Source organism: Manihot esculenta, chromosome 9, assembly GCF_001659605.2.
Source record: "Manihot esculenta cultivar AM560-2 chromosome 9, M.esculenta_v8, whole genome shotgun sequence".
Taxonomy (NCBI): domain Eukaryota; kingdom Viridiplantae; phylum Streptophyta; class Magnoliopsida; order Malpighiales; family Euphorbiaceae; genus Manihot; species Manihot esculenta.
In genome coordinates, this window is record NC_035169.2 from 33,193,725 (window position 1) to 33,206,988 (window position 13,264).

The following is a 13,264-nucleotide window of genomic DNA, read 5'->3' on the forward strand; positions in this document are numbered from 1 at the left end:
TTACTTTAAAAATCCATACTTAAATTCCTAAAAATTTAATTTTAACTTAAAAATTGTTTATATACAAAAGTTGAAATTTTATATAATTTTATAAATATTTATTTATATTTTTTCTTATAAAATGAATTATGCTAAATAAAGAGTATAATTTTATATATTTAAAAAAAAAGAGTATAATTTTAGATGAGACTCCTTATAATTTTAAATAATTTATTATTTCTTAATTAATTGAATGTACTTAAATCACACTTGTTTTATGCAATTAAAAGAAAAAAAAAAGGGAGTTGCTGATGGGCTGTTCTTTCCCCCTCTGAAGATAGAGAACTGATGGGCTGAATTGGATCCGGGGATTCTCAGAGTTCAGTCCATTTAGCAATTACCCAAGTTATATACGGGAATACGATAAAATGACATCCTTACCCTCGGAGGAATTTCCCGCTAAAATGACGAAGCGCTGCTCGATCTCTTTAAGTTGCAAAGCCCATATGATACGAAAGATTTTTCCTCTCTCTCTCTCGCTCAACAGAATGGCACCCCCCGCAGCAGCCAGCTCCGCCTTCAGCCCCTGGCATCACCGAGAACAATCTACAAGTGCGTCTCTCTCCCTGAATTGAATTTTCTGTTTGTTTCCTGAGAAAATTGCAAGGCAAAAACTACATTGCTTGCAAGGTGGAAACCAAAATAGTAACTAATTATACTTCATTCATTGTCATCTGATTGTTTAATTTGATTTATTTGTTCTATTTTTGCGTCTGAACAGTAGTGATGAGATATTGATAGAGATAATTTGTTTGGTGTTTTTCTTTGAAAATGAAGGAAGCGCTAATCTAGTCAATATTTAGATTGTTTATCTATAGCCTTTTTTTGTCGTGCGATATGTCATCTCAGAAATCCAATAAAAAGTCAACAAGAACAGCTAACACCAGGAGACGTGATGATTTACCTTCCTCACTACCTAAGAATGTAGAAGGAAATTTCTACTTGGAGTAAATTGAGAATTTCTTGATAGGCTCGTGGAAGGTCAAATGTGAAGGGATTTGGAAGAAGAAAACAAACAAGGAAACGAACTTAGAATTGTAGTTTGAAAACTTTTCTAACTGAGCAGGAAGTAACTGAAGCCCACCTTCCAAAACTGAAACTGGATGCAAAGTTTTGGATTCTATACGAGTCTGTAGAACACATTGATGTTCAAATTTTTGAAGGGAATATGCCTTTCTTATACACTGTATACGATGAAATAATTTAGGTTTTGCATTTTGTGTATATGTCAAAGGTTTGATTTTAAATGATATGGAGATGATTTCCTTTCCTGATATATGACTATTTCGAACAGAAATTATATGCTGCCACTTGAGTGCATAGCTTTTCATGAAGTTGTCTCCTTTAAGAATGTTGATAAACTTCAAGCGATAAGTATAACTAAAACACATTTATTTGATGCATGTGCTTGCAAAAGATTTTGGGTTTCCTGCAAGAAAACAATCCAGTTTACTGCAGTTAACCGACCACAATAAATATTTATGAGGTTTTAATTATTTCTCTGGCAGGGCTAATGATCCAAGAAATTCAACTTTGATTCAAATGTCAATTGCTGTTTTATATATATATATATATATATATATTAATTATATACATCTAGGTTAGCTTGTAGAATTACGACTACATCTGATCGTGGGCCTGGGTTCCCACCTAGGATTTTTAGGGGGCATGGGTAAGCAATATTGCTCTTGGCCAGACCTGAGGCATACCACATATCAGTGTTGAACCTTGTACCATTTACTTCACAAGATTACTAACAAGGACGGGCTGAATGGAGAAACAGGGTAATAAAACTGGTGAATTGGCTGGAAGTGACAGTAAAGCTGCGTGGATAGACTAGGATTCCAAATGGAATTGTTTGTTACAAACTTCCATCATCTTTCTTAGTGTTCCAGCTATGTTGGACGGCATGAGTATAAGATGATGCTACTGCCTGTCTGAGAAGTACAGTTGCTTGAGATATGCTATAAGCTACTTTCTCAGAGAAAAGTATGGGTTCCAAGATTGAATGCGGTTTTATATTTAAAGCAATTAATTAATAAGAAGTGTTTTGGCTGCTCCTAGGATCATTATCAAATATGCTGGAGACCGTCAAGATAAACGAAGCTCCACTGATTATGGAGGGAGATGGATAAAACTTATTCAACATACCCCTCAACCAACTTCAATAGTTTCGTATAGGAAATTATTTTAAATATTATATTGTGAGGTTTATCTTGCCTTTTTCTTTCGGAGAATTGAAATCTTCATATAGTAAATCTCTGCATTTTTCTCAAATATGTTAGGTATGGTAGGCATGGCAATTCCCCTGTTGTCTTCCATGCATGATTCGTCAATAATTCAAGTGCTTCCTTTCTTTTTAAATTTTTTACAGTTATTATTATTATTTAATGGAATAATAAAGTGAAGTTAAAATACATTGACAGTAACCTGTCTAGGATGGTAATATTCGGATGTGATGGGCTTTTTTGTTTATAACAGCACTGCTTATCCCATCCTTCTCTTAATGGTATATTCTCTACAATACATTTTATCTTTCAGCTGCGTTGATTTGCTCATTGTAGTTTTCCAATCCAGAATGATATGAGTGGTAGCATTTTGGCTTTCTTCTTTTTGGGGAAACAGGGGAAGATATTTAAGGCTTTTTTACTAGAAGTACTAATTTTCAAAATAATAAAGTAACTTTTTTTTCTATTGACCAATAAAATATTTTTCATTAGATAATTTCATTATGCATCTCAAATATCAAAAAATATGAAAAATTACTCAAAAATAATTTTCATCAAATAAACTAAGCCTAAAATAGAGCAGAGGTACCTCCTATGCCGCTTTAACAAATACAAAACAATAATGACAGTCCAAAACAGGCACTCTAAAACTAATGTGTTGATAGCATTGATACAATAATAACTTATTTTCATACCATCTAGTGTCAATTGCTAAACTACATATATGTTGATGGTTTGTCTAACATATATATTTGTCTTGTTATAGAATGATTTGATGGATTTAATGGCATAAAAGAAAATTTGGAGCTCCTTTACCTTGTTGGTATCAACTGCCGGCAGAGCTACACGTTATATTTATAAGAGAAAAGCCTCGTGCATAGCTTGTCCATGAACCTTAATCAACATAGCAAATCTGAATACATATGTGAGAAAACCAGAAATGGAAGGAGGTAAAGGTCCGGTATGTGTAACCGGTGGAACAGGTTTCATTGCTTCTTGGCTGATTATGAGGCTTCTTCAATCTGGTTATGCTGTTCGAACCACTGTTAGACCCGATCCTGGTAAAAGTTTATGAAGAATTTATATAGATTATATGCATATAATTATACTTCTTTTGGATTAAATTAATAATCTTTTTACCTTGTAATGGCCAGAACGCAAGGACATCCGCTATCTCACAAACCTACCAGGAGCAGCAGAAAAGCTTCAGATCTTTTATGCAGAACTTGAGAAACCAGATAGCTTCAATGAGGCCATTCAGGGCTGTACGGGAGTCTTTCATGTAGCTCATCCCATTGAATTGGCTTATAAAGAATCGGAAGAAGTCGTCACTAAAAGATCCATAGAAGCAAGCATAGGAATTTTAAAAGCATGTGTAGCTTCAAAGACAGTGAAGAGAGTTGTTTATACTTCGAGCATCATCACTGTTTTGTTCAGCGGAAATGGAAAAGAGATGGTAGATGAGAGTGCATGGACTGATGTTGATTTCTATAGAAGTCTAAACCTGATGAGGACTTCATATGTAGCTGCAAAGATAAACACAGAAAGGGCTGCTCTAGAATTTGCCAAGGAGAATGGAATGGATCTAGTGACTTTGGTTCCTTCTCTTGTTCTTGGTCCCTTCATTTGTCCAAAATTACCTAGCTCAGTCTGCATGGGACTAGCTTTGATTTTAGGTATATTTTTAATAATATAGTTAACATTTTCAATTGTGATACTTATTTTATGATTAGCTTTCTCTGTGTGTATATATAGGCAACAAGAGTCAATATTTTATCAAGTCCAATATGGTGCACGTAGATGATGTGGCAAGGGCATACATCTTCCTGTTTGAATGTCCGAATGCTAAAGGAAGGTACATATGTTCCTCAGATGAAGCATCACTGACTGAAATGTCTGAATTTCTCTCTGCTAGATATCCACATCTTCAAATTCCAACACCAGAGTAAGTTTTCAATCTTTAATTATATGAATCCAAATCTCAGGAAAGTTGCAATCAAGCAACTCCAAACTTTTATTTTTTTTCTGCTTCTCCCTAATTGTACCCTTAATTTGCAGCTCCTTGAAGGACGTTAAAGGATATGAAACTTGTAGCATTTCATCCAAGAAGCTCTTAGACTGTGGATTCACATATCAATACAGTCTCGGAGATATGTTTGATGGAGCAATTCAATCTTGCAAAGAAAAAGGATTCCTTTGAAGTCATTACTTTTTAATTTAAGATCAATATCATGCTTTTCATAAATTTTATACCTTCAATTTTTAAATTATTTTATATGCTTATTTCAATGGTTATATAAAGAAGTATGTATTTCATTTTATTGAACTTTGAATTCAGTGTCTTGAAAAGATAAAAAATGACAAGTACAAAAAATAAAATTGTTGTGGGGCCTCTTGTTTCTTTATTTCAAAAAATTATGCAATTCTTCTGAATATAATCAAATCAATTATATTACAACAAATTATAAAATAATTTAAAATTACCAAATATAATTACATTGAAGTTAAAATCAAATTAATATTTATTTTATATTAATTTATTATGATACTATTGATCTAGTATATCATCAGTTATCTTTAAGTCTTAAGTTATTCCATTTATACGTATAGACCAATCTTGCTAAATGCTACCCAATCCAACTAATTATAAATTAATAATTTCACAAGAATTTAATTATTTTTTATTAATTTTTTAAATAAAATAATTATTTTTAAAAATTTATAATTTTTTTTAAAAATAATTATAAATAATTTTATAAAAATTTAATTAAATTATTTTTTATAAAATAAATCATACAAAAAAAAAATTGAGAACTTTGGTACAGCTAAACATTTTGCCATCGCTATAAACTGCAAATACAGCACGCATCGGGCAATCCATCGCGTGAAGTTGTGAGGTATAAGAGTAAAGCGTTGTGTCGGTTGCTGACAATTTCTCAGTGTGTGGTGGTGGTGGGCTATGGGGAGAGTGAGTGACCCACGCGTCTATCATTCGCTGATTATCACTCGCTCCAATATTAGTGTTTGTCTGAGTCCTCATCTTGCAATCTGAACCGTCTGATGCGATGTGCAGTTACATTGTAAAGATAGAGCTGTATTTCCCAGAGTTGTAGAATCAAACAAAACAAACTCGACTGTAAGAAACGGCTGTGATGGAATCCCAATCAGTGACGTCCACGTCCATGCGTTAAACTGTCCCTATATCGCTGCCTTTTTAAGGAGAATCACAATATTTATCGGGTAAACTATAGTTTAACGAAATGTGTACTTTCGGTATTTTTAAAAATTTATAATTTCATTTTTTATATTTAAAAATATTGTAAAATAATTTCTACCGTTAAATTTTTAGTTAATTTTCTATTTATTTTAATAAAAATAATTAAATTACCATTTAAATAAAAAAATTAAATCAAACACTCTTCGCTCCGTCCCAATAACTCCCCTTTCCAATCCTTTTCATTTCTTTTCCTCATCCCACTACCTCCCCTCTCTAATCTTCTCATTCTTCTTCTCTTCATTCCAATCCTTACCCTTCCTTAATTGACTAACCTGTTAATAAAAAAATTCAACAAAATACTATTCACTCCATCCCACTATCTCCCCTCCTCAATTCTCTCCTTCTTCTTCTCCTCATCCTTCTCCTTCTTCTTCTCTTCAACCTTCTTCTTCTTTTTAGTAGCGGCTGCTCTCCTTCTACTTCTTCTCCTCATCCCACTGCGTCCCCTCCCCAATCCTCTCCTTCTTCTCATTATTCCAATCCTCACCCTTCTTTAATTGCCAATGAGTAATCTTTGATTCACCATTCTCTAATTGCATGAAATCAAATACAAAAGAAGAAGAAGAAAGATGAGGAGAAAAGGAACGGGAAAATAAGGAGAAGAATGAGAAGAAAAGGAATAAGAGGATTGGGAAGGAGAGGTAGTGAGATGGGCTGATTTGGAAGTGAAAAATATTATTTAATTTAATTTTTTTATTTAAAAGGTAGTTTAGTCATTTTCATTAAAATAAACGAAAAATTAATTGAAAATTTGATGGTAGGGATTATTTTGTAGTTTTTTTAAATTTGAAAGATTAAATTGTAGGTTTTTAAAAATACAGGGATTAAAGTAAACATTTCATTAAATTAGAGGGACTAAACTATAGTTTATCCATATTTATTTTAAAAAGAAAATTTTATTAAAAATAAAATAAAATAAAGTTATAATAATTAATGTATATATTATTATATTAAAATATAAAAAAATGAATAATAATTTTAAGATAATTAAAAAAAATTATGAGATAAATAGAGTAATATTTTTTATTATAAAAAGAAAAGTTATAAATTTATAGCCATATTTTAATATAATGAATAATTTTTGTACATATATTTTTTAAAAATAAAAAGAAATAGAAAAATAATTTCTTACTAATTAAGTAAAATAAAATATTAAAAATGTATCAAGGAGATAAAAATAAAAAATTTTCATTAATTTGATTTGAAAATTAATCAATTAATTATAATTGAAATCATCTTTTAAATTCATCTATTATTAATGTAAACTGAAAAGATTTATTTTTTATTATTAAATAATAAGTATGTTAATTATAAATAAAATAATAATATTAAAATTGCACCAGCAAATGGAGATCTTTTTTTTGAACGACAGAATTGCAATACAAGACTACTAAATAGTAGTAAAACTACAAAAGTTTAACTAGTAGAGATAGAGATTAAGATATTTATTGTGACGATAATTGATTTTTTAAAATTAACTTAGTATGAAAAATAGATTTAAAGAAAAAATTGCTGAAAATGTGAATTAAACTTAAAAAATTAATGCAATTATAGTAAAAATATCATATAAAACTGTATAATTTTGTTTTAAAACAAAACTACTGGTTATATTAATAAAATTTCATGAAATAAAGAAAAATATCATTTCAAATAGAAACGATTATACTTAGTAGATTATCTGGTCAAAATATGAGTAGGGTGACATGACAACGAACTCATTTAACAGAAATATCAATTATAGAATATAATAAAGATTTACGATCATTCAAAATCAAACCTAATTAAAAAATGTCTAAATGTGTAAACCGAAGAATTTGACATATCTGCAAACCGTTCATAAAGAATGTAACTACTAAAAGACAAAAATTCCATCGCAAAAATCAAATAGTGACGAATAGCTAAAGTTTCAACAATTATCGTTATACCATTACCTTTCAATAAATCAGAAATACCATTTTGAAATAAAATGTCCGACTTGTAACTAATAACTAAAATTTTTAATGTATTAACTGTCCGAGAATTGCCGAGTTCTCGGCAATTTCAACACATGAACGATCATTATTTTCAGTTATTCTAATATTTGACGATACGAGCCACCTCGATAGTCAATTGACGCAAATTATCTTTCATAGAAAAGGAAAAATAAAAAGTTAAGTTTAAAGAAAAGAAAAATGCGAGAGTATCGAATCACAGAATGACCACATAAGGAAACTTGATAACCAAATTAGTTTATTAAATAGTATGAATTAATATATCTAAATTCACTTCACAGACGAGGAAGAATAAATTGAGGAAGAGTAAATTGAGGAAGAGTGCTGGTTTGAGGCCTTCTAATAGAATTTTAGCTTTATTAACGGCAACCAAGTAAAAATAAGTTCGTAAATTAAGATTTAGTATTTTAATTGAATCAAAATAATATTATTTGAGGGATAAGATAGTAATTATAAAGCTACTTCATATTTGAAATCAAATTAATCTTTCTTTGAAATCCAACCAGAAATATCTAGAATAAAATTTATATTTAATTAGATCTATAAAATTCAATTATGAATGTCTACTTATTTAAAAAAATCAAAACGTTTTAATTTATTATATTAATTTCACGTCAATAATTACATCAGTGTATTTAATTTTTAATTAAAATAAATAAATTAATAAGAAAAATAACTATAACTGAAAATCACTGAAAAGCATTAGTACTTTTTATCATTTTGGTCTTTTAAATATTATTAAGATTAGTATTTTTAATAATTATTTAAATAATAATATAAAATGTAATTAGCTTATTGAAATTGGTTACATATTTTTCACTTATGATTCCAATTAGAATCTTTTCAGTTTTGAGTCTATATAAGCCACCAAACACTGCCTATATCTCTCACCGCTCAATCTTCGCTCTTTCTCTCTCTATTTCTCTCTGTTCAAAACCATTGAACAGAATCAAATTCTGTCGAATAATCAGTGGTGATAAGTTCCCTGAAGCCCAAATATCCAACAAATTCACGGATGCAATTGCTTCAACTGCCTTAACTTGCATTCCTGAATTTTCTTCAAGATCTGCATTTCGCATTCTAGAGGTAATCTTTTATTTCTTTCCTAACATTTCATTTATTTCCATTTCTAGGGAGAAACTCTGTTGCTCATCATCATCATCATCTGTTCCTCTCATGATTATCTGTACTTTGTACTCAAAATGACGTTTTGTGATTCTATGTATATGTTGCATCTGAACTTTTTTCGTTTTGATTGTTCATAAAAACGCCTATGATCGACAGAATGATGCTATAAACTGTCAGATTTCTCATTGACTAATGAAATTCCCTTTCAAGTGGCCTAATTTCACAGCTGGGTATTGATGAATTCATTTCTTTTTATGATATTTTGAGCCTTATTTTTCTATAAAGATTTTTTTTTCCCTTGGAATTCTACAAAGATCACTTACTGCTAGACACTTCTCTTTTTTTTTTTTTTTTTTAAATTTAATTTTTATTTCTGTTTTCAAAGAGGGGAGGGATATGGATAATATCTGTTGCTACAAATGCAGCTTATAATTCTATGCATGTTTAATCCAGTATGATCAAGCATTTTTGTTGATAATCCCTTTTTTTTTTCTTCAAAGCAGTTTTAAGCACCAATTCTGTGATCCTGATTCATAATTAGCAGCCGCCGCGATGACCATAGCCAATGGTGAGGTTCACATTGTAAGCACAAAAGGGGGCATAACAAGTGACAAACCCTTCAAGATCTTTGTGGGTTATGATCCTCGTGAAGCTATTGCATACGAGGTCTGTCGCCATTCCATCATCAAGCGATCTTCAATCCCAGTTGAAATCAATCCCATCATTCAATCAGAACTTAGGAACAAAAATCTATATTGGCGTGAGAGAGGCCAATTGGAAAGCACAGAATTCTCATTTAGCCGTTTCTTGACTCCATACTTGGCCAACTATGAGGGTTGGGCGATGTTTATTGATTGTGATTTTCTTTACTTGGCTGACATTAGTGAATTGAGTGATTTGATTGATGACAAGTATGCTATTATGTGTGTGCAACATGACTACACCCCAAAAGAGACCACAAAAATGGATGGGGCTGTGCAAACTGTGTATCCAAGGAAGAATTGGTCTTCTATGGTGTTGTACAATTGTGGCCATCCAAAGAACAAGGTGCTGACCCCTGAGGTTGTGAATACGCAAACGGGTGCTTTTCTTCATAGGTTTCAGTGGCTTGAGGATGAAGAAATTGGGTCAATCCCATTTTTGTGGAATTTTCTTGAAGGCCATAACAGGGTTGTGAAGGGTGATGCCACGACATTTCCTAAAGCAATACATTATACTCGTGGAGGACCGTGGTTTGATGCATGGAAAGATTGTGAGTTTGCTGACTTGTGGTTGAAGGAGATGGAAGAGTGCATAAATGAGAAGAAGAAGAAGGTTGCTGAAAATTAGACTTGAATCAGGCATCAGCTAGTAGCGTGTTACTCTTAAATTCATAGTTTTACTAGTAAGCTTTGCTTATGTTCTATTCATCTAGCTTAGTGTTGAATTTGTTATTTGTATCCTTGTATGATGCTTCTCTGGAGGGCTAGCTATGTATTTGCTTGTCATGTCACCACATGTGCATTTCTGGCGTATGAATGTATTGAAAATATTCATAATTTTTTATTTCTTTATCACCTCCTGGGGCGGAAAACCACTGGTTTACTGTGCAATACTATTAGATTGTGCCTGTAAGCAATGCATTTTGCCTTGTCCTCCCCCAATCCCCCTTTTTTCCTTTTCTTGATAGGGAAATTCTTTGTTCCACATATGGGTCCTCCTTGAAAAAATCATATGGATCAATGTGGGTCCTCCGTAAAAAAAATAATGTCTTGGGTTCATATGGACCGGGTTCAGGTCCTGATAGAGCTGAATGCAAGATCTGATCTTGAATTGTTGATGCTGTAGTTGTTCTAAAGCCTTTACCTATTGAATGTGAGATGCCTGGATGTGAAAAGAAGTGTAAACTTTGTTTATTGGCATATTATATCTACAAAAAGAGTTGGTTGAGTTATCTCTGGAAGCCGGTGGTAAGTGGCTAGAGGTTTGGATTTTGGATCTAAGACTGAATTGGTGGACATTTCTTGTTCTTACCAGGAGCAATATGATTGGCTGCAGCCGTTGAATCACTTCATTGCTTCAAATGCAAGCTCATGGCATGCTTATTTGGCAAAATTTGTCCCATTGGAAAGGCCTAGGCTCTTTGTGAGGCCCATCTATTTATTTTCCGGGAGATATCTTCCCTTCTATACTATTTTTTTTTATACCACATATCAATTTGGCAAACTATTTGAAGAAGGTACAATATGTTTTAGAAAATTACTGAGTTGATATTTTAATTTCGAAAAATACATTAAAAAGTTTATTAATTAATATATAATTAATTTTAACTGTTAAATATTATAAAAAATTTAAAATATTAATAATATAGGGAGACTAATTAATATATTTTAATAAATAAATTAATAAATTTTTTAAATTATAAATAATAAATAATAAAATATTTAATGATAAAATTAATAAAAAAATTGATTAGTATCATAAATATTTTAATATATTTTTTTAAAATTAATAAATTAATCCGTAAAATTTTTATATTATAAAATTTAAATAATATTTTTTTTTAAAAAAAATATTAGTAAAAAGTAATGAATAAATAATAATTTATAATTTATAATAAATGAAAATAAATAATGATATCTTTTAAGGAGTGTGAGCTGTTTTTCACGTTGCGGCTAGATTTGAGCTATAGATTCTTTCTCTACTGACGTGGCTGTCATTATTGTTTAGCTGATGACAATTAAATCATTTTAATTGCAAGTACACATAATAAATGAGTTAGTTGCTTTTACATAACATTAAGTATGGTCCATTTTGCATGCATTAATTTATGTATAGGCATGTTTGTACTCTATACTTTACCTTATTAATCTTAATAACGTAAAATAGATATATTTTTAATAATTTAAATATGTGTCGATCTTGGTTTATTACTTACTAAAAAATTACCATCATATATATATATATAAAATAAAAATTAAAAATTAAAAAAATAAAATATAAAATTTTTCATATTTATTTAAATGTATTTATTATAAAATTAAATTTATAAATACAGCTGTTTTTACAGTAAACTTATTTAAAGTTTTGTCACATTCCAATGTTTGAAGAAAGGATTTTCCTTGTCTTATATGAACAAAATTGTTGAGAAAAATAGGTTAAGCGGGAATTATAGAGACACAAATGTTAAAAGCAACTATTCCCACTTTTGTTTTATTTAAAAAAAAATGAAAAAAAATATATAAAAACATTCCCCACATGCTTCTACATGAAAATAAAATTAATAAATAAAAAATAAAATATTTGTATCGAACATTTTATTTAATTAATTAAAGTGTATATAATGAATTCCTGATACTGGTGTTTTATTTTATTTTCAATGACTTTTATTCTCAATGAATTTACTATCAATAGTACATATTTGTCACATCATAAAAATATTTATTACGAATTTTTGAAAAAGAAATTGAATTATCATACAATATAATTAGTTTTCATATATAATTTATAAAATACAGTATTCTTGAATTATTATACAATATGATTAGTTTTCATATATAATTTATAAAATACAGTATCAAAATAAATAGTTAAAATTTTTTATTTTTATGATCGTCGGCTTTCATATTCTTGGAATAAGGCCAAATCTTCAGGAATTATATTCTTGGAATAAGGCCAAACCTTCAGGGAAGATTTAGATCCAAAATGTATTAGGCTTTTCTCATAAATATAATAAATCAATCCACATAAAACGCCCCAATTCGATAGTATAAATCTTGTTTGGTGATCTGACAGGAGATAGGAAGAATAAACTCAATTACTTTGCAATGCTACTCATATATATATTTAAATAATCGCCTCCAGTATCATCATAGAGAGACAGTTAAAAAAAATTAATAAAAAAAAATATTTTCCTCTCCGTCTTACAGTAAACTATATTCTATAGATTTTAAAATCTCCATTTTATGTATATTGAAATATTATTGAAAATTTAATAATTATATTGATATAATCTAATTTAATAGTATTTTTAATATAATTTTATTTTTTATTAAAACTTCTTGAAATTCCCAAAATTATTTAACAAATAAAAATCATACTATTTTTAAAGATTTAATTAATAAATTTATTAAAATGTTCATTGGCTATTTAATGTTTATAAAATTAAAAACGATAAATCCGTGTGAGTTCTTGAAATTGAAGCAGCATTTAATTTTTCGAACACGTGTGAAAAATGTTGTGCTTTAATAAATTTGATTATGATTTATATTTGTCATTACAAATATAAATTTAATATATTTCTATTCTAAAGTATTTAGAAGGTAACGTTCGCTCCGTCTAATTTAAAATTAAATTAAATTAAATAAATTAAAAATTAATATTTATAAAAATTAAATTGATTTTAGTTAAAAAATAAATTCAACTGAATTGATTTGGTTCAGTTTAATTCAATTTGGTTTAATTAATTTTAATTTTTAATATTTTTTTATATATTTTAAAATTTAATTAAAATATTTTAATTTTAATATAATCTAATTTCTTTATATTATTGAAAATAATATATTATTATCACTAATCGGTTCGATTTGATTTTTTAACTTTTTTAATTAAAATCATTCAAT

General features: G+C 29.2%; 2 protein-coding genes across 2 annotated transcripts; both read left to right on the forward strand.

The window, feature by feature from the left end:
• Positions 1-486: 486 nt before the first annotated feature.
• On the forward strand, positions 487-4,650 carry LOC110623698 (vestitone reductase). Its single transcript, XM_021768716.2, has 5 exons — positions 487-591; positions 3,034-3,328; positions 3,422-3,943; positions 4,023-4,212; positions 4,326-4,650. Exons 2-5 carry the CDS (start codon positions 3,208-3,210, stop codon positions 4,465-4,467), a joined length of 975 nt encoding a protein of 324 aa, XP_021624408.1. The 5' UTR covers positions 487-591; positions 3,034-3,207; the 3' UTR covers positions 4,468-4,650.
• A 3,763-nt stretch (positions 4,651-8,413) lies between these two features.
• Positions 8,414-10,219, forward strand: LOC110622319 (protein CDI). Its single transcript, XM_021766784.2, has 2 exons — positions 8,414-8,621; positions 9,167-10,219. The coding sequence occupies exon 2, from the start codon at positions 9,216-9,218 to the stop codon at positions 9,990-9,992; it is 777 nt and encodes a 258-aa protein (XP_021622476.1). The 5' UTR covers positions 8,414-8,621; positions 9,167-9,215; the 3' UTR covers positions 9,993-10,219.
• Positions 10,220-13,264: the final 3,045 nt, after the last annotated feature.

What these genes read in the sequence shown, in the direction of transcription:
- LOC110623698 (XM_021768716.2), top strand. Translation starts at nt 3,208, where the DNA reads ATGGAAGGAGGTAAAGGTCCGGTATGTGTAACCGGTGGAACAGGTTTC. An exon ending in GGGACTAGCTTTGATTTTAG is followed by an intron (nt 3,944 to 4,022) that starts GTATATTTTTAA and finishes GTGTATATATAG; the next exon opens with GCAACAAGAGTCAATATTTT. An exon ending in CTTCAAATTCCAACACCAGA is followed by an intron (nt 4,213 to 4,325) that starts GTAAGTTTTCAA and finishes CTTAATTTGCAG; the next exon opens with CTCCTTGAAGGACGTTAAAG.
- LOC110622319 (XM_021766784.2), top strand. Translation starts at nt 9,216, where the DNA reads ATGACCATAGCCAATGGTGAGGTTCACATTGTAAGCACAAAAGGGGGC.